Source organism: Erpetoichthys calabaricus, chromosome 2 (genome assembly GCF_900747795.2).
Source record: "Erpetoichthys calabaricus chromosome 2, fErpCal1.3, whole genome shotgun sequence".
NCBI lineage: Eukaryota > Metazoa > Chordata > Cladistia > Polypteriformes > Polypteridae > Erpetoichthys > Erpetoichthys calabaricus.
The window spans coordinates 67,861,810-67,884,393 of record NC_041395.2 but is presented as its reverse complement, the minus strand read 5'-3'; the positions used below and the strand labels follow the sequence as shown (position 1 = coordinate 67,884,393).

The following is a 22,584-nucleotide window of genomic DNA, read 5'->3' as shown; positions in this document are numbered from 1 at the left end:
AGGCTTGTGGAGTGTCTGCTATTTCAAGGTTGCTGATGAATATGACATTGTATTTGATATTAGATTCTTTACTGGTGGTCCTAGCCTTCTAAGAGACACTCCCAGAAGGTTTAAAATGACAAAATTCAAACATAAGCATGTGGGGTATAGTTTTAGACTATTTGAAGGTCAGTGAATACGAACAAGACGTTATTTTTGATTCTTTACTAACAATTTAGCCCTCTATGGACTTCTATCAGAGGGCTAAAAATGACAGTTGCCTATTACAAATTAGTATATTTTGATTTTAAAAATTTAAATTTAAATTGAAGCACATATTTTAATAGTTAAAATATATGACAACTATTCTTGTTTCTTATGTACTTCTATGTTTTGAAGGAAATCTTTTGTTTCTTATGAACACTTCCAATAAGAAAAAAAAACAATACCACACACACACAATCACACTGTCTGTATATATTTTGTCAAAAAATTAAACTCTGCTTTTTATAATAGTTTCATATATCAGCAACCAGCCCTGCCACTCACCATTTCCTGGTAGCCTTTGCATCAATACAATACATCCTGTGTACACATCTTGCAGTATATGCACTTTATTTATTTATTTTAAATTAAATTAATGCATTCTGTATTTTCATACATTTTATTCATTTCACCCATGACAAGCATTTGTGGATCTATAAATGGAAATTAGATTGTTCAATCTGTGAACTCAGTTGAGTATTGGTGGGAGTTAGAAAATGGATGTGAGAGAGACACACACAGAAGGAAAAAACAGCTTTATAAATGTTGCTATGGATGTTTATCTTCATTAATGTTTAGTGTGTGTTCAGCCAAAGCTTCTGAACACTATGACGGCACAGATTGTAAAAAAAAAAAAAAAAAAAAAAGGAAAAATTAAGCACGCCAGCCTATATAAAACAGAAAAAAATTGATACAAGGCCAAAACCAGTATGTTGATTTATCAGCAACTAGTAAGCCTCTGCGATTGCAGCTTACCTACTACTATGCAAAACACTTTGCCCATTAGCAACATATACAATCTAGAACATACCTTTTTTGGTTGGAAACATAAACAAAGACAACAAACAGAAGTTAAGAACTTTCCTCAAGTTCAGTGGACTTGACATTTCCCTGATCTACATAGACAAAACTTACTTATGGTATACAATATTGAGTACTCAATTACAACAAAGCTTGCTAAACTACATATTAAATACAACGGTAAACAAGGGATGGTGTCACATTGCAACAGGGCCCAGTCTATACAGAGTTACTGATGCAGCAGTTTGGGAAAATTATAGAACACAGTAGGCAAATTTTCAGCCAAAAGGTAGCAATTTTATAAAAAACCTAGTTGGTGACCAGCATTTCACTGGAGTAGTGGCCCCAAATTAATCCCTAATGAGAACATCAAGAATCGGTGCTGGGGCCACGGTTCTTTTTAATATACATAAACAATCTGGATTAGAAAATTAATAAAAACCTTGTCAAGCTTGCAGAGGATAATAAAACTAGGTGGTAGGGCAGATAAAGTAAAATCAGCTTACTCATTACAGAGAGACCTAGACAGTATAAAAGGTCTGGGCAAAGGAAATGTAATCTATCTGTATAGAAGGTATTATGCATAAGAAACAAATATATTAGATTTCAATGCACAATAGAACATCTGAAACTTGAGTACTGCTTATGAGGACGACTTTGGAGTCATAGTGAACTTGTCACTACCTTCACCCAGACGTGATTAAGGAAGTTAATAAGATGTATCCTACACCTTGTGATATATTTAACCTAACAAGTCAAGGGAGGTTATATAATTCACTAGTGAGGCCTCATCTGAAGTTCTATGGACAGTTTTGGTCTCTGTATTACAAAAAAAAAAAAGACATAACCATGCTAGAGTTGATCAACAGAAAAGAGGATTGCAGGACTAAAAAGGTATGAGCTTTGAGAAAGACTGAAGAAGTGAAATGGATTAATAAGTGGCATAACTGTTTACAATTATGAATTGAATTAGACTAGTGGATTCTGGCTGTTACTTTAAAATATATTCTTCAAGAAGAACACAAGGGGACAGTTGCAAACTTGTTAAGTGCAAATTTTACAAATGTTAGCACATTTTTCTTCACACAAAGAACCACGGACAAATAGAATAATTTACCAAGTACTGTATTAAGTCCAGACTGAAAGAAAGCATACTACTTCAGTATAATATATTCCAAACAGAGTTTTTGAATTTATTTACATATTGTATCTCCATTTGTTAGTCAGTCATTTCTACAATAGTTAAGAACTGTGACTAATCTTCTTTTCAGAATCTCTTCAATATCCTGGGATGGCATTTCATACACTGCAGACCTCGTTCTCTTTTTAACAATTTTATTAATCAAAATCAATATGAGTTACTATGGCTCATCTGTTCTTCAACCATTTGTGGTAGAAAAGAAAAAAAAAAAGTACACAATGTCTTAATTGTGGTTGCTGGTGTGTTGTAGTGCTCTGCAGCAATACAAAAAGTTTGAAGTACAAAAAGGAAAAAAAAGGATGTGCCAATATCCTTCTCACATTTACAAGAACAAACTGAACTGTGATGCATGGTACCACAATTGACCTAGAGTTACATGCAGAATTCTTGGTTCAAATCACAGCCAAGACATTTATGTATGTGAAGAACGCATGTTCCGTCACACTGCAAAGACATGCAAGGTTCGCAGACTCTAAACAGGCCCATCATGGGTTGAGTGAATTTGGTGGTGCACAAGTGCTCCCTGCAAAAAAGCAATGCAATATTTATGGTTGGTTCCTATTTCACACTTACTATAGCATCCAGGTCCAGATACCCTATATTTAAAAATGCAAGTCTTTTGGGGGAGAATGAAACAAGTTAAACATGGCATTAGCGCAGAAAGGGAACGAAAAACCATTTTCAAAATGGTTTTGCGATATTAAATATGTACAATATACAAGATGAAAACATATTCCTATGTGTAAATGCATTTAAAAATTGTAAACCTACTGAACGGAATGAATTCCGAAACCTGACCCCCCCCCTTTATTGGCATTGTATTATTCCATCAGGCTTCCCTTTAGTTATTATCTGTGAGCAAAAGCCAGTATTAAAAGGGATTTAAGTACACTTTATGTGCGTTATGTTATCTTTTCACTGTGGCCAAGGTGGGTGTGAATAAAGGTTATTATAGACTTACCTTTTTATATTAGTTTTTATTTCTACGTTTCTTCTGACCTTACAGTACTTGGAAATTCTGCTTAGTTTTAGTTTTCCTTCATTGTGTATTTTTCGTTTTAGTTTTTATTTCACAGAAAACATTTTTATATCTACTATTTTCTGTTTTAGGTTTAGTAATTACGGTATGGTTAAAGAGCTGCTATGGAGTTCAGTTTTCTGTCACAATCAGACAGAACTGTACACTTAACGGGTTTGCATATAATAAGTTTAATGTTAGTGGAAGCTTACTACACTATATGGTTTACTATCTGGTTTTGATTATGCTAGTTTTTAAATCAGAGAAAAACAAAACCAGATAGTAAACTGAATATGAACATTTTTAAAATATATTCTATTTCATTTGTGCTGAACAAATGTGCACTGAATGTTGACACTTTTCATCTTTTCCTTTTCTTGCCCAGAACAGGCCAATTTGTGATGAAATGTAGGTAAATTTTAAGGTTTTATGTTTTTTTAAATATCTACAGCACACAACATATCCTGCTCCAAGACAATGTACTTACAATTAACACCTTCAATATTGCATTAAAAAACCTCCCATACTGGGCTTTGTTATTTCCTACCAGCCACATTGATCTCCAATTCCATCTCAGGCACATACAATTTTGACAGAATTTTGCGACCTGCAGGCCTGAAAAGATACCAAAAAAATTCTACCGTGTTCTGATACGTGTGGTCATGAAAATCATGGGGGCTTAGGAAAAACAAAGAAAAACAAGTATTTAGTGTTAAGGTTAGCGGCAGTGAGACTTTAATAGCCCATGCATAAGAACAGCAAACAATGAGTAGAGTAAGTGCAGGTGACAAAGCAGTATGGACAACAGCAAAACATCAGAAACCGCATCTGAGAATTCGGAACAATATATACATTTTCTAAACCTGGTTTTCCAGAGCAGGATCGCAGGAATCCTGGAGCCTATTCTAGCAGGTTTGGATGCAAAGCAGGAAAAATCCCTGGTATGCATTTTGTATGATATGGCCGATATTAAAAACACAAAAAGAATATATTTCAGCTATCTATTTTGAGAGAGAGAGAGAAAAAGATTGAAAATATCAGGTATTTTGAGCTGTGAATGTAAACTAAAAAAAAAAAAAGATAAAATTAATAAATACAGAATAAATATAAAAAACATTAGTAGGTATAGTTTTTCATCAGTTGGCAGACTCTCTTCACCTACCTACCTGTATTTCAGTAGAGACATTGCCAACTCAGGAATTTTACAAGTTTTGTATCAGTTTGTTCTTAAAACGACATTTTTAAAGCAAAAGTGATTGGTCAGCAATAATATGCCGATCTTGACTAAATCAGTCTCTCAATCAATACCATTTTACTTTCAAAAAAAGATTTTTCCTGTGCGAAGTGGCAGGTGAATTACTATCAACAAAACACAGGCACCTGAGAAATAAACTGAAACGTTACTCACTCGTGATTTTTCTGTCCATACAGTGAAGATTTTATGGACCAGCACATTCTGACTTCAGGCGTTTGAATTACATCTTGATATACAAGAAGCTCAAAGAAATGGGTCAGCTCATCATAACAGACATTAGACTCACATGCAGCCCAGGATTTGGCTTAGTTTGTGCTACTATAATAATTGCTGTGTATATACTGTATCCTGGACTCAGTCAGAATTACAGCCAACATGCGGTCATCTATGAACAGACTGAAATTCTACAAGGAATCATCTGTATCTAATACTACTCTTGAACCCAGGAGAACAGCAGCTTTGAAAGCTACCCAGCATATTCAAAGCAAAATCATCACCTTGGTATTCTTCACTAAAATTTGAACCAGAATCTATAATGCCGTCACTATCAGCTCCTGAAGAACTGTCACTATTTTCACACAGTAAATCGCTTACTATTTCACACGCTTTACGTGCTCATATTCAGCTTGCTCTGTCACCGCAAATGCTGTGTGACCACCTGCTGTCCTTCACAAACTGCTGATCACAGGATGAATATATGCAGGCAGCTTGCGGTGGATGACTTTCCATCTGTTGATTTGACTTGAACTTAGTTCTATAAAATTTGACTTGCTTGTATGGAATGTGGCGGCATGGTGGCGCAGTGAATAGCGCTGTTGCCTTGCAGTTAGGAGACCCGGGTTCGCTTCCCGGGTCCTCCCTGCATGGAGTTTGCATGTTCTCCCCGTGTCTGCATGGGTTTCCTCCGGGTACTCTGGTTTCCTTCCACAGTCCAAAGACATGCAGGTTAGGTGCATTGGCGGTTCTAAATTGTCCCTAGTGTGTGTGTGTGTGTGTGTGTGTGTGTGTGTGTGTGTGTGTGTGCGTGCCCTACTGTGGGCTGGCGCCCTGCCCGGGGTTTGTTTCCTGCCTTGCGTCCTGTGTTGGCTGGGATTGGCTCCAGTGACCCTGTAGTAAGGATATAGTGGGTTGGATGATGAATGGATGTATGGAATGTTATTTGCTTTAAATAAAATCAATAAAATGTTAAAAAAAAAAAAAAATACAAGGGTTAATGACTAACAGCAGGAACATTAATTCAAAACCCAAATAGGAAATTCTTATATATTTTGATTAATTTTGGGACTCTGCAGCCCTTGTGTAAGTCCGGTTATAACGAAAACAAAATATTTTTAGTAAATTATTATGTTAGTCTTTCTAGCTACTTCAATAGTTTTTCATTTAGTTTTTCATTTCAGTTTTATTCATTATTTTATTTCAGTTTATACAATTTTTTTTTTTTTATTAATAGTTTCAGTTTTGATTGTAGTTTTCATTAACTATAATAACCTTGGTGTGAAAATATGCTTTCAGAGCCACATTTTTTTTTGTTTTTAAACAGAACAAAAAACACCCAAAAGTAGTTTGTACCTCTTGTTGGATACAGGTACATAAAAATGTGTACATGAAACATGTGAAGATGTACAGGTGTTTCATTGCAAATTGGGTTTAAAAAAGGTTACAGAACTGATTTAATTTCACATAGAAATCCAATAAATTAATCAGCCCTCTGTCTGTTGTATTTGCTTGTGTACATTTCGATCCTTAAAGTTGTAATGTTTTATTTGTACATTTAGAAACAGCCTAACAAGTAAAAAACATAATTTAAAGTGCAACTACCTTTACAATTATTACCTTACTTCTTATCTTACTTAATAACAGAAAGAATGAGTATGATTGACACTTGCAATTTGCCAGTTGCCTTTTTTGGCACTCTCATATATAAAAGGTGTGACCGATCAACCTAACTTTTGGATAGGGAGATGCAGACCCTGCATTGCTGTGGGTGATTTATCAGATTGACAAATTTATCTTACCTGGGTTAGCATAAGGGCCATTTTTAATATAATCTTTCCAGAATGCATCCTGAAGAGAAGAAAAAAAAAAAAAAAACAACATTTAAGATTTTACTACCACAGCCCACCACACTAGAACACTATCTACTTGCCAAGATAAAACCATCATTGGTTCTGTAGCATAACATTTGATCCCATAAAGACAACTAAACAGATTATTTCCTTTAACAATGTTGTAGTGCTTTCCTTCTTTCCCTGTCTTATCTCCCACATGATGCTTCCCATAATCTAAATTCATTGGTTATGAGTAAAGTGTTCTTCATGGTAAGTACAATACATTTCAAAATGAAATAACATTTTTTGTGCATATAATAATTTTTCCTAGATATTAGGATTGTTTTGAAAGAAACAACTGGAGAAGGGTTGAACAGCCAAGGATAAACATTTCTATCAAAAGCAGGAACAAAGTGGTGTCATAGGCAGGCACAGGTCTGTTACACAAAACAAGAAATGTTTAACAAAAATTCTTTATACCAAAGTAAATGTGAAGTTGAAATTCAAAATAAATTTTTGATTCATCAAACTGTGTCAACAACCGTCAAGACCTGTACTCAACATGTTTGGTTTTGCCCAAAAATTCAGTTGTAAGATGAAATAAGCCATCATATTTTATATCATTGGTGATGACACATGCTACAAAAAAGTTGTTAACAACATGGCCCCACCCATGAAAATATGCAAAATAACAAAAACAAAATGACACAGTAAAATCCAAATATAAAACACAATAAATCAGGATATTTTAAAACTATAAAAGGCATGTAAAATGAAAATATCTAAAATATTATTGGAGTTAAAGAAAAAAAGAATTCATAACATATAATAATGGGTCCTAACAATGGAGATAAATAACACCTTATAATTCTCCCTCCCTTACTGACTTCAGTATTTGTCTTGGGAAGTACAATTTAACAGAGTAAAAGTCAGTTCATTCCCTAGCAATGTTCCCCCCTTCCCCGGTTAAGAGAACAGGGAGTAGAACTCGGTCTCTTTTACTTGTTCTACACTGATTGTTCCACGGTCAAACCTCTAAATAAGTCTTGGAAAGAAAATGAAATTCTAGAGAGAAAAACACAAACAAAAAACAAACCAGTTTTCTGTAAGTGCATCTAAAGTTTTAATTTTTTGAGTGCTTGTAAAATGTATTTTTGGAAAATTCTTGCAACTTAAAGTTCCTTGTTGACTTTTCTTGTCATTTTGTACTAGCAGCCACTTCAAGGGAGGGACACTATAGGAACCATTACAGCTAGCTGTGCGCAGTTTAGTGGCTTTATGCAAATCAGACAAAGTTTTGGCCATTGTTCCTTGTGCAGTTTTTCAAGCTCTACAGCTCTCTGTACCTTCATCTCATTCTCATGTTGTACCTCACTTCAGCCAAAACCTTTTTAACTCCGTCAGATTACAAGCTCTGTGGATTGCCCTATGTTTTTCTAAAATACTGAACTACTCTCCAGGCAAAATGTAACTTGACATACTGTAAATTAAACTTAGTTTTTCTTGGGGGAAAAAAAGAAGAAGAAAGAAAAAAGCATATTAACAGGTGTATATCATAGATATGAGGATATCAAGACATAAGCAGCTATTCACCTGTTCCTGATGGTCTACAATAAAGGAAGCAAATAAAATGCAAAATAGAAAAAAAGTAACTTTTCTGAACATATTACTGAGTTAAGACAAACGTAAAGCAAAAGCAAATTTCCATTTATATACAGTGGAACCTCGATTCACGACCATAATTCGTTCCAAACCTCTGGTCATAAACCGAATTGGTCATGAACCGAAGCAATTTCCCCCCATAGGATTGTATGTAAATACAATTAATCCGTTCCTGACCGTACGAACTGTATGTATATTTTTAAAAATATTTTTAAGCACAAATATAGTTAATTACACCATAGAATGCACAGTGTAATAGTAAACTAATGTAAAAACATTGAATAACACTGACAAACACCCATGCTCCCTGCTCAGCTGCACGTACAGGCTCGCTCTCTAGCATGCGAGCCTGCCTGCTCGCTCTCTCTCTCTCTCTCTCTCTCTCTGTCATCAGCACACGAGCCTGCCTGCTCTCTCTCTCTCTGTCATCAGCACACGAGCCTACCTGCTCTCTCTCTCTCTGTCATCAGCACACGAGCCTGCCTGCTCTCTCTCTCTCTCTCTCTGTCATCAGCACACGAGCCTGCCTGCTCTCTCTCTCTCTCTCTGTCATCAGCACACGAGCCTGCCTGCTCTCTCTCTCTCTCTCTGTGTCATCAGCACACGAGCCTGCCTGCTCTCTCTCTCTCTCTCTGTGTCATCAGCACACGAGCCTGCCTGCTCTCTCTCTCTCTGTCATCAGCACACGAGCCTGCCTGCTCTCTCTCTCTCTGTCATCAGCACACGAGCCTGCCTGCTCTCTCTCTCTCTCTGTCATCAGCACACGAGCCTGCCTGCTCTCTCTCTCTCTCTGTCATCAGCACACGAGCCTGCCTGCTCTCTCTCTCTCTCTCTGTCATCAGCACACGAGCCTGCCTGCTCTCTCTCTCTCTGTCATCAGCACACGAGCCTGCCTGCTCTCTCTCTCTCTGTCATCAGCACACGAGCCTGCCTGCTCTCTCTCTCTCTCTGTCATCAGCACACGAGCCTGCCTGCTCTCTCTCTCTCTCTGTCATCAGCACACGAGCCTGCCTGCTCTCTCTCTCTCTCTGTCATCAGCACACGAGCCTGCCTGCTCTCTCTCTCTCTCTGTCATCAGCACACGAGCCTGCCTGCTCTCTCTCTCTCTCTGTCATCAGCACACGAGCCTGCCTGCTCTCTCTCTCTCTCTGTCATCAGCACACGAGCCTGCCTGCTCTCTCTCTCTCTGTCATCAGCACACGAGCCTGCCTGCTCTCTCTCTCTGTCATCAGCACACGAGCCTGCCTGCTCTCTCTCTCTCTGTCATCAGCACACGAGCCTGCCTGCTCTCTCTCTCTCTGTCATCAGCACACGAGCCTGCCTGCTCTCTCTCTCTGTCATCAGCACACGAGCCTGCCTGCTCTCTCTCTCTGTCATCAGCACACGAGCCTGCCTGCTCTCTCTCTCTGTCATCAGCACACGAGCCTGCCTGCTCTCTCTCTCTCTCTCTCTCTGTCATCAGCACACGAGCCTGCCTGCTCTCTCTCTCTCTCTCTGTCATCAGCACACGAGCCTGCCTGCTCTCTCTCTCTCTCTCTGTCATCAGCACACGAGCCTGCCTGCTCGCTCTCTCTCTCTCTGTCATCAGCACACGAGCCTGCCTGCTCTCTCTCTCTCTCTCTCTGTCATCAGCACACAAGCCTGCCTGCTCTCTCTTTCTCTCACATTGCAGCAGTTCACGTCTGACCGAGGACAATGCAACACGTACGGAAATCATCAGCGCGCACAAACCGAAAGGGAAACTGGCTTGTTCGTAAACCGAGTGTGTGGTCGTGAACCGAGGCAAAAGTTTGGCGAACTTTTTGGTTGTAAACCGAGTTGTATGTGTACCAAGGTGTTCGTGAACCCAGGTTCCACTGTAGGTACAAATGTCTTGGAATACCTTACAAACTCACAATTTTAAATATAAAACACACCTCTCATAAGAAAGCTCACCTTCCCACTGGGTATTTGCCCTACATGAATACAATGGTGGAAGTGGATTGAAAACGGTTTTAAAAATTTTACCACTTTGTGAACTGAAACCAATCACCTTGCCTGCCTACACTCAGACTCTATAAATCAGAATTTATGCAAAGGTTTAAATCATACCTAATATGTTTTGTAGTATGGAGGACTATTTTGGACAAAATTAAATAAATAAATAAATGCGCAAATAAATTAAAGTTCTGTGAAATGTGAGCATAAATAAATAAATGTATCATGAAATGAAGCCTTAATAAATAAATGTGCCATGAAATGAGAGCATAAATAAATAAATGTGTCACGAAATATGTTTTTTGTTGCTTATTTATTTATTTCATTTTGTCCGTAACATTCCTCCAAACCATCATGAAATACGACTTGAAATAAAACTGTCACTTTCACTCGTCAAAGTTGAGAGGGTGGGCTCTAACACACCCTCTAGTTATTGATTTGTTGAGTGTTACCTTCAGCCTAGAGTAATCGAACTATGAGCCATATGATTCTCAAGTTACCAAAGCGCATGCTTAAAGTTGTGCTTGTGAGTGTCCATGGCGAATATGACTGCTACAAAAAGTTGCCCAGAGTTGCTACGTGAAGCGGCAGTTTTAATTCAGGAAGCTCTAACCTCTTCATCCCCTCAGGAATCAGCACATGAGGTTTCAGCTGTAAGTGCCCCACTTGATAGCCGAAGACCTACCCCCACTTTGTCGAGTACTCACTCTACTCCTGTTCAAGATATACTACTGTATTTTAGGTGGCTGTGCTAATAGCGCTGTAAATTTGCAATAGTTATTTGTCTGCAAAATACAAACCTGCCTACAAGTAAACAGAAAGACCTGACGGTAGCCACATCACAAACGAAATATCAGTTGCTGAATACTGAAGAGTTATTAAATCTAACAGAAATATTTTGTGAATGTCGCACAATAGTTGAGTTGGAGCCATCATTTTATAAACATACTCGCCTCTTTATATTCACTTTGTTACACTACTAGCCAGGTTTCCATCCAAGGAGTTTTTGCGAAAAAATATTTAGCGCTTCAAATTTTTTTACCGATATAGCCGATGGAAATGCTAATTATCGATAAAATGTTGTACATGTCAACATAATATTTTTCCGTTTAACTTTAGCGCATAAATTCTATATCGATACTTCAGATGTCGCAAAAACTACATTGGAAAAAGTTTTTGTCGGAAAAAAGGGCTTTAACGCAAATAAATGTGTCACATTTTCATCACGTGCAATCAAAACGAGAATGGCGGAGCGGTTCGCATGGTCTGATGAAGAGAGTTTTTTTTTTGATTAAACGTCGTTATTTTGTATTAATTCAAATTTCAGTTTTAATTAAAAACCTTAAGGGAAGCAGGTTAATTCAGTTGTTATCGCACTGTGAAGGGATGTTGAAAGGTAGGCTCACCTGTACAGATCCGATGCTGCAAACACAGCTGCATCATGGGCACTTCCAGGAGTGCCAACGCAAATGTCTCGTATCATGCACCTATCATCAACAAGGGCCTGGAGAACAATAGATGGCCACCCTTTGCGATTAATGTAATCGCGGTAGCCTTCCGTCGGGGGAAGAATAGGCACAAGCGTGCCATCCAGCGCACCGTAAATCTGTGGCACAAGATGCACCAAGGAATTGCGGTATGCAATTTCATTGGCCTCCGCTTCAGTCGGAAGTCTGATATAACGCCGCATTAATTTTTCTTTAATAGCGGTGCACACAGCATATACACATCGATGGACGGTAGTTTTACTAACCCCGAAAGTTTCTCCAACTACTCTATACTCGGCGCAGGTTGCCAGCTTGTAAAGGGCGATGGCAATCCGCTTTTGGGTTGGAACCGGTGGTCGGTGGCAACCTGTGATGGGCGCAACATCAGGACTGATGAATCCACACAACATCTCAAACATCGGCCGTGTCATTATAAAATGTTGCAGCCAGAGATTTTCTGTTAAGTCTCTCCACCACCTCCTCCCAGAAGGTCTTATTCCGTCGTCTCTCCCATACCCGTGGGTTTCGTCGCACTGGGGTACTTTCTTCGAGCTCTAGGGCTATCAGACAAGCAACTGCTTCATTCTGCTGTCGTCTTCGGATATTATGTACAATTCCAATTATTTGTGAAACTGGAATAACAGTAAGCTGGCAAATTTGAAAAAACTGTCTGAATAATCTCTCCATTTCTTTGTTTTTGTTTAGTGGAGGGGGTGTAACGTGGAAAACAAAAGGTAGATAATTTGCGACATATGTATGGAAACGGCTCAAGGGCAGATTTTTTTCGCGATACAACAAAAGTTATGCGACAGTTCGTTTTGGGGGGGGATGACGTCATCACGCACACCATTTTATCGATAAAAAGCCAGTTTGATGGAAACAGGCTGGAGACAGCAAATTTCGCAAATTTTTTTTACGTATATTCTGTTTGTCGATAACAAAACGTCGCAAAAAACTGGATGGAAACTTAAGTATAATTGTGTATAATTGAACAGTGGTTATCTTAAAATGCAGTTTTCACCTACTGTCAAGTGATTTTGGTAGACTGAGAATGCAGAAATTAATTTGATGCAAAGGATGTGGAGGAAACAGGTTTATGTGCATTTTTAGGATAATAAACTTTAATATGAACAGTTGTTTTTCTTCTCACTTAACGGTATGTTATACACATATATTGTTGCAAGTGTTTGTTTTAGTACATTCAGTAACCCACAGCAGAAAGACTGTGGAAACAATTTTGAGTTAATTTTTCATGCTATTAAATAGCTTTCCGTTACTAATTTCCTATGTTGTTATGCATGTATTTTTCCTTGATTTCTCAATATGTGACTGTATTTCATTTTTTACTTTTTTCTTAATTATTTTTCTATGTTTACCAATATGTTCTATTTTCTTATATCACATTGTTTATATTTTTCATGTAATTGTATTTTAAATTTTTTATTCTATGTAATTGTTAGTCTACTACCTTTGCCTTTTTCTGCTTTTTCTACCACTTTTTATATATAAAAATTTGATTCATTTTCATTTCAGTTTGTATTCTTCATACAATTGGTTTCTGGGGTTTTTTTTGTTGTTGTTTTACCTGTTTTTTCCCCCCTTTTCGTAATTAAACAACACCTTTCTTTGTTTTTCACCACCCCCCATAATTACTGTTTAAAGTAGGTTTTAAACATTTATTTATACTCTGTCTCTCTCTTTCTCTAAGACCTGTGGTTCCTTGCAGTTTAGTGAGCATATTTTTTTATACAGTGTTTCCTGGTATCCTGATTCAGTTTTACCCTTCTGTAGTTATTTGTAGTATGTTGCTACTTCTAGCTTTCCTAAACAATCCTCAAAACATGGTGCCCACATTCCAGAAAGGATGATTCTCCTCTACATTTAACTGGGCTTTCAGTGTTGCAGTGAAAGAAATACAGTGATGAGCACATTTATTGAACACATTCAATTTTATCTTGTTAAAAACTATATTGCTGCATGTCAAAAATTAAATGTGTTGCTTCTTTTAATTAACAGCAGAGGTAGCACGGCTATTTGCCCCGTATGGGGGCTCAAACAACCCAAGGAGGCAATTTAGGTCTACTAGAAGGATGCCTTCTCCAAGCATAGTACATCACATAATGTACACACATAATTTCTTTTGTCTAAGTGACCAGACTTCTACCAAAATACCAAGTGTGTTTGTCAAAGCAAGCCTTGCTGCCTCTGGACTTGGAGAAAAGAGGATCTCCTTCACAGGTATGTAATATTATTAGACCACAAATAAGTAGCCCAGTTAACATAATGTAAAATATGGAAGGAGAGAAATAATTTTGGTTTTGCAGAATAATGTCAGCAGTGTGAAAAGATCATAAATGTGAAATTACATGGTTAAGTAAAATGTGTGATATTTAATTCAAACTGGAACGTCGGTCTTCTTGCATTCTTCCATTTCTCTGCAACAATTCTCTCTCTGAAATATGTGATATCTTCGGCAGAATCCATTTCATCGGCAGTAGTAAGCATTTTTCTAATTAATTCTTGTGCTATCTCGTTTACTTCCATCTCACACACAGCCATGTTGAATTAGGCATAGCCAATCTACAGAAGTCGATTAACCAATCAATAACTAGATGGTGTGTTAGAGCCCATCCTCTCAACTTTGACGAGTGAAAGTGACAGTTTTATTTCAAGTCGTATTTCATGATGGTTTGGAGGAATGTTACGGACAAAATGAAATAAATAAATAAGCAACAAAAAACATATTTCGTGACACATTTATTTATTTATGCTCTCATTTCATGGCAAATTTATTTATTAAGGCTTTATTTCATGATACATTTATTTATTTATGCTCACATTTCACAGAACTTTAATTTATTTGCGCATTTATTTATTTATTTAATTTTGTCCGAAATAGTCCTCCATATTGTAGTGGTGTTCTTTTGAGATAAACCTGCCATAAACAAAAGGTTGTGTACAGTATTTTTCTGAATTATTGTGGTGAGCTTTACCCAAATATTAAATTGGTACTTAACTGTTTTTGCAGTATCTTCAAACACTTCCCGGGCTTCCTCATAGTTGCATATTTCTTCATAGCATTCCCGTTCTAAATTTCCTGGTGTGAACAACTCAAAGTCAAAGCGATTGTATAGCAAATGGCGTCCCAAGAATGTCATTGCTTCCTCTGGACTTAGAAAAGCTATAAAAGAATGTCATTTTAAAATTAGTTTATTGAAAATACTTTAAAACTTAAATTTGTAAAATACTGCACTCAGGAAGGATGGTATTCCTTCAGCATTTCATATGGTCTCCTCCTATTGGGCTGTGCCTTGTATCCTCTGGTAGTAGGCATCCAGAGAATTCTTAATTACATGTCCAAACCACCTAAAAGGGCTTCTCTCGATTCAAAGAAGCAGTAGTTCAACTCTGAGGTTTGCTATATTGCAGAGTTCCTCACCCTATCACAAACGGCAAGCCAAGCAGCCCTGCGCACTAACCGCATTCAGGTCTCATGCTTGCAATCATTTTTTTTTTTTTTTTTATAATTACTTTTGAGAGGTTGTCCCCATAGGCAAAGATTGGGTAATCAACCACTTGGTCTATGGACTATCCCTGCTTCTCAACTTTAGTTCCACATTTTGTGCCATTACACCAACTTATTGCTAATTGGTGTCCACATGTACACTCACACATAAGGCCTAGACCTTGAGATACTTTAACTCCCCCATTTGGGGCAGCTGCTCGCCCCTCCTCTTTACGGAATAAGGCACTTTTTCCAGGAGAAGACTATAACCTCAAATTTAGAAGTGCTAATTGTCACCCCAACTACACTGCACTTTACTATGAATCATTCCAGTGCCAAGCAGAGATCTCAGTCTAATGAGGCCAAGCCCCATTTGCACTTGGACATCTTGTCCATAAAATTTACAAACACAGGATGAGACAATATCACTGGATTACTATACATATCAAGCTTTCATAATCAGAAACGGTAAAGAACACATTTAAAAATAGAGCAAAAGTGGTAATGAAATAAAATGGTCATCAACGTTTCAGCAAATAAAACTCACAAAAATTGATGGTGTAAAAAGTAAATATTGAACATGCAAATTTTAAATTTTTTCTTTACTAGAGTTACTGGGCAGCACTTTGGTACAGTGTCCTGTGTTTGCTGCAGTGGACTCGTACCTTGTCCTGGGTTGGTCCCCACCTCGATGCCTAGATAGATTCTAGCCACCTAGAACAATGAATTGGATTAAGCAGAGTTGGGAATGTTATGTCTTCATGCAGTATGTTGGCAAACTAGGATGTAAACAACACATCAATCTTAAAGAAAATGCTTTCATTCATTCATAATTCAAGTACCCATTGCACAAATCATAAAATAGTGAATCACGTTCTTGTTGACACTGGGAGGAATTTATAAGGAAATGTTATTTGTGGTAATCTGGTCCAAACTACTAAATCATGTAGCTGTAGCAGAAACCTTTTATTTAAAAAAACAACACACACCACACACACATTAGAGTGAGATACTGGGACAGCTAAAGCCAATGTCACATTATGTAACTTCCACTTGTGTAGATTTGCTCATCACAATTGCTGATCTGGAAGGCAGACCAATCAATTTACAAGTGAAAACTGCAGTCTATTTCACATTAACCCCTTAACAGCCGACCAACTAGCACAGTTGTGGTCGCCCTTTTTTGTGCCAAACAACAGAGTGCTGCCTGACAGGAGTTGAATGAAGGATTAACAACTATGGAAAGGTGAGGCTCAGCCTCTATCCCTGTTTTTCTTTTTACCCATTCTTTCATGTTAGAAAAGTACAAGACATCAGACAGATGAGATCCTCTTCTGTTTGTGAGATCCAGAACACTAGCATTTCCTTTTTCCCTGTTACTACTTTTAACGCATTGTACTTCAGGATGACTATTCATTGGTTGTCAGCTCTCATGCACATACAGCCTGCCCCTATGACTAAAGACAAAATAAAACCGTTAGATTCTATCAGAGCAAGTCACAGACTTGCTACAGTCACTCACTGGGTATGGTCATATTAGGTAACTGGCTTCATGGCAGCTCACCGACAACTGCCTCCGAATCTCTACAATTATGTACTTGAAGGCTATAACTGAGAAGGGAAAACAAATTACTGGTAAAGTCAAGTAATGCGACATAGCCATAAGCCACTAACTAACCAAACAAACCTTATAGACAGAGTAGTTTCCTCTTGTTTAATGATATTTGTTCTACATGTAAGGAAGTGATGTTCATTCATTTCTAAAAAGAATTTTTCCCATGGCAAAGGGAGTATATTATTGGGTGGCCATCACAGAATTAATTGCCATCTTGTTTCTTAAAGCATTTGAAAAGCCACACATTCCTAAGTAGGTTGAATGTCAGCAATATTTGAAAGCCTTCTATGCAACTTTCTAACTACAATATAAAATTCTTTTTCCTCAAACAGTAACAATCCACCAAACTGCTTAAGATTATACATTTCCCTATGTATACTATAACTCAGATAACTCTTGGCAACACAACGGCCTTAAGTTGCCTCTGCTGTTCTCTTTACAAATAAATACAGTATAGTCTGTTCTACCTTGTTATATTAGGGTAATACTCCACCCAAAAATGATATTTTTTTTACCCAGTGTTGTTTCTAATGATTGTTGAAGAGAGGCAGCCCTCTGTTTGAAAAGATCATTCACATCTGAGCGTGCTTCCCAGCGATTCATGAGAGGATATTCCAGAAGTGGTTTTTTAACAATATTTTAGCCAAAATATATTTGTTTGGAACGTTACGAACACACACCTAGATGTTCAAAACTTGGAAAAGATCTTGGTTTAAATGTGTCACATCCATGGGTGTTTTGATATCGTTTGCCATTTGGCAGAAGCCTATTGTGTCAGGAAGTTTGTTACCCCTATTCTCCATTATAACATGGGATCATTTTTTTCAGCCATTACTACAAACATGGGATAAGTAAACAGGTAAAAAATATTTTTTAAACAAGTAAAACAAAATATTTTTGGGTACAGTATTCCTTGTTCCTTTGCTTTAGTAATACAATAAACAGCTTTATTTTATAAGCTACGTTTGCTTCACAACTCCTTATACACCAAAGCTAGACTGTTGTGTCCATAATAATGATTAAGGGATAAAATAAATAGGACAGTGTGTGGGCACAGTAATTGTGTATTACAGGAAAATGTATATTCCACCAACTAGTGCAGTCATTATTTGAGTGAATTAAAAATCAAGTCTGTCTGATTAAGTAAAACAGCACTCAAATTCTTTAAAATGCTCCAAGATAAGTTCAAGCTTATATTTACTACCACCTTTGCATATAGTATATTTAAATCCTCAGATCCATGCTTCCCACAGACTGCTGACTACAGTACAGTACCAACCACACACAGCAAATACAAAAAAAGTACATTAAGAGTAATGTAGTACATAACATTTTCAAAACTGCTTAATCCATGCAGTGCCCAGTGATGTAGCAGACACCCCAAGACCCAAAGGCTCCTCTCACCAGAACTCCACAATGTCAGAAACAAAAAATCATTTTCGGAAAAAGAAAAAAATTTAGGCAAAATGCATTGCATGATGTGACGTAACAAGCAACAGATGGGCTAATATGAGAAAATCCATCATGAGAAGAAAAATAAAATAATGGCGCACTGCTCAAATCAAGCAGCTGGCACAGTCCATTACCAAACTACCAAAGTTAACATCTATGCTTAAAGCATCAATGGAAGATGGAATTGGCAAAATGCTGCCCGTGTCAAATATAAAGCAGATTACTGTATCAGGTGCATTAAGCATTGCGGTAAGTGTGACTGAAAAGGCTTCTTCTGCTTGTCCTCCTTGCCCACCTCTTCTCAGTGTAGACAACCATAAGCTTTTTAAAATGCTGTGCCAAGCAACCTGACAGCACCAGACCCAGTTAAAAAATAAAGGTATGCAGTATTGAATAGAAATAATAACATTGGAGTATCAAAATGTTTTGTTATATTTAATTGCAACAAACCAGCCAGACACAGCATAGGTTAATTTTTAGACTCAGTTGTTTGAATAGTTTGTCTTCAGAGGACAGGCATACGAGTCTGAAATATAGGAGAACAGTCATTGGCTATTTTTCAACGACCAACAGGGGGGAAAAAAAAAATTACATGCAGGAAATATTCAAGGATTTTTAGCATCCTGTTAGTACAGGTATAGTTTGCCATTGTTCAGGGGTTTTTTTCTATAAAATGTTTACTACAGTTATTTATAGGATTAATAGTTATATTTGATTGGATCCAGCAGACCCCCATGACCCTGTAGTTAGGATATAGCGGGTTGGATAATGGATGGATGGATGATTCTCTCTATTTAATCAGTTGAATTATTACTGTCATTTTTGTTGTTTACGACTGTTATAGCTTTTCATGAATGCCGCGACATTTTTGAGAGCAACTGCATCATTATTAACAGCTGCATTCAACCTTGCATTTAATACCTGAAAACAAAAAGGCTCCACTCACACTGCAGCTCAGTTCCATTAAATTTTTACTTGTATGTGACAAAGATTCGATTTTTTAGACAAGTACGATTAGCAAAAAAGTATCATGGTATCAAAACCTTTCAAAAAGTATGTAAACTGCTCTCACAAGGACCACTTTAAATCCATACTGTCCACATCACTCTCGTCATCCTAGTCTGCTGTCCATTGGGCCACCAACAGGGATAAACTTATTCAAATCAACATCTCTAAAAGTACATTTTATTTATTTGTAGTCACCTTTCTAAACACTCAAGAACACTGAACAATAGCTCTGACCTTTCATTTCTTGATTTTGAAAGTGTCCTGCACTGAAATAATATGAAGTAGAGCAACAACCAACCTCTTTTAATTTGCTTCTGTCAAACAATATTCTTTCATTCATTTGGTGCATGCATAGACAGATTCAGATCAGTGACAAAATTTATCTGAGTAGTCAAAAAAATAAATACTGTAAATAAATAAACACAGACAAACAGATACAAGGCAAAACTCAGCAGAGAGAAAATCAGGACAGAGTCACTTTTAGCTATATTAAACATATGAAAATGCTAGATATGTGACCTCCGTTATCAGCACTATGCCATTGGTAGACCCGAGAGGGGCACACTTCCCAGGTGGTCATGGACTGTCCAGGGGCATTAATACTGGATGAAGCTGGCTATAAAGCAGAGGCAATGGCAATTCGGACGTGCCTCTTGGCTGCTAAAGTCCATTACCATTGATGCACGGCCACAGGTGAGCCTCTAATGCAGACCCTGGCCTTGGGACAGGGTAAAGTGTGGCATATGGTTTGTCTCTGACCCTGGGTGAGCGAGTGAGGAGAAGCCAGGCAGTGTGAATGAGTGGACAAACAAGCTGGGAGTGAAAACAAAGGGCCACTCACCAGCAATCAGCATAAAGTGGCTAAAGCCATTCCTGCATCTCTCATACCCATCGACTGTTACATCCAATTTTGGGACACAGGGATTTAACCATATATAAGCATCAGAGGAAATGCACTAATTCACCCCAAACAAGTCAGTGCATTGCAGGGCACACTCACACTGCCAATTCACATGTATTTTGAGAATGGTGGGAGGAAAGCTGTAGACACAGAAGGAAATTGCACAGGGAGAATGAGCATACCCAGTTTCCAACTTTCTTATCCAATCGAGAGCTGTGGGGAGCCAAGCTGACACACAGGAGAGAAACCAATACTGGACACAGTGTCAGTCCACTAACTAATGAACCTAACCACTTCTTTAGGGCAATGGGGCACCTGGTGAACATGGGAACTCCACCCATGTAACCTGGTGCTGTACTCACTAAACACACCATCACCCAACAATAAGTACATAAAATTTAATGAAAACACTGCAATTAAGTTCATAGTGGGGGAAATGCCAATTACTCATTACTTGATCAGAAACGTCTTAAAATAAGGACACTTTGTCACCTGAGATTTGCTGTTGTTCTACTGACAGGAGTCTCCTAGCACATCTGGAAAACACCCCCGTGATCACCTGTGACACCACTAGAAATGGCAGGACCTGCGTCGTCCATCTGTGGAACAAAAGCACACATAGGCATGTGATCGACTTCTGGAACAAGTGGTAAAAATAAAATTGGCAGAAAGAACAGTGACTTAACAAACTCAAACGTAGGAAAGGGCAAAGACCAATAATGACAGTCATGGTAAAGAACTTTGAAACTTTCATGGGCTCAAGAGTTTCAGTATTCACAACTGATATTAATAACACCAGTATTAAACAAAAAGAGAAAAACTTCATGGAGACGTGAAATGTTTCATAAGCGAGCCCGTTACACTGTAAATAAAGGAACATTAACTCGTCGTCACTTAAGTGAATCCCCAATAGGCACGATTAATGATTAATTGACCTCTTACCTTACTTTTAGGCGCATATCCGGCTGTATCAGAAAACAAACTCCAATATACAATTTTTGTTCACTTGTAACCAGTGAACCCAACCAGGAAGAGTTCACTCGAAACTGTACATATCGAAACAATACGAAACTAAAAGATGAGCGTCATAAAGAAGTGGGTGGAAATAAACCACTACGTCCTAAGACTGAAGTATACGTGTAATGCCGATAACAGTTCAGTGTCCTTTTAAAAAAACACAATTAAAACGTATTTTACTTGTTGCTTTCGCGCACCTGAACTCTTCCTTCAAACCAAGCCGCCTATTTTTCCCCCAAGTATTCCTAGGAAAGCCCCGCCCCTTATGGTCACAGTTTGCGCACCTGCAAACGCCAGACCTTAATAGTCGCTGCTACGTGCCTCACCTGCGTCACGTGACTGTGGCGTCCGTCTGCCTGGGAAAAATCAAACAGCTCGATCGCAGAGGACTTAAAGCATATCGTGCTCATTGCGTCCTGAAAGCACAGACCAACTTAAGTGCATCTGCAAGAAAGGTGCCTGATTTTTAAGCGCTTGTAAAACTCACGTGTCCACGAATAGTTTTTGTTCCACGGACATATGAAAACGTTTTGATTTAGAAGTATAACTTAAACATAAGTTAAGTCAAATGTATTTATATTGCACTTTAAAAACAACTAGAAGTTGTTCGAATTGAAATTAATAGCTGACTAGAAAAATGAGTGAAAATCATAATGCATTGGAATAAAGGGATAAATTAATGGCAAAATAAAAACACATACTGACAGTTAGTAGCTATAAAAATACATACTGTATACTTTTAAAAAATAAAACCACTGTTAGAACTACAAAGTTAAGTTTGTCTGTTAATGCTAATTAAAAGCAAGTAAAAAAAAGTAAGTTTTTAGCTGGGGTTTAAAATTTTCATTTGGAGGGATTGATCTTAATGAGAAGGGCAGGCTATTCAATGGCCTAGGGCCACTACAGCGAGGGCACCATCACTCCACAGCATCTAATGTGTGCATGAAACAGATAGCAATACACGATCGGAGCATCTGAGAGACCTGCTGGATGAGCAGAGGCACAGGAGATCCCATGTAAAACAATTAAATCTTAAAATGATGACTTGGAGAGCATTTCAACAATGTATTAAAATATTTGCAAGCATTTACCCTGCAAAGATTCTAGGGAACGGTGGGAAAAGAACCTTTCAATTGGCATCTCAGAAAAGTAGCGGAACTAAGCCATACACTGAATACACTCTAGTTCTGTACGCAGCAACCAATCGATAATTCAATTAAATGTCTTCCATCAATCACATTTACATTTAAAATTTTCCAAAATGTACCTAGGCAAGGTTTATCTTTCTTAACTGGCAGAATCCCAAAACACCTTCTATAACTCATTGGGTAAGTAAAGCTGTGTATTATCTCAAATTAGAAAAATCAAATTCTCTGTTAGAGGAGATGTCCAGA

The 22,584-nt window shown here is 37.8% G+C and overlaps 1 protein-coding gene across 1 annotated transcript in view; it reads right to left on the bottom strand.

Annotated features, from left to right (window-relative positions):
- The window catches only part of prrg4 (proline rich Gla (G-carboxyglutamic acid) 4 (transmembrane)), a 35,944-nt gene extending 14,483 nt beyond the window's left edge, over nucleotides 1-21,461 (bottom strand). Inside the window, exons 1-4 of the mRNA XM_028793879.2 lie at nucleotides 21,116-21,461; nucleotides 20,666-20,772; nucleotides 14,710-14,873; nucleotides 6,534-6,582 (exon numbers count right to left, since the gene is read on the bottom strand). Of these exons, the coding sequence (XP_028649712.2) occupies nucleotides 6,534-6,582; nucleotides 14,710-14,873; nucleotides 20,666-20,772; nucleotides 21,116-21,132 (337 nt within the window). The 5' untranslated portion in view covers nucleotides 21,133-21,461. The remainder of the gene's footprint in view (nucleotides 1-6,533; nucleotides 6,583-14,709; nucleotides 14,874-20,665; nucleotides 20,773-21,115) is intronic.
- Between the last annotated feature and the right edge of the window lie 1,123 nt (nucleotides 21,462-22,584).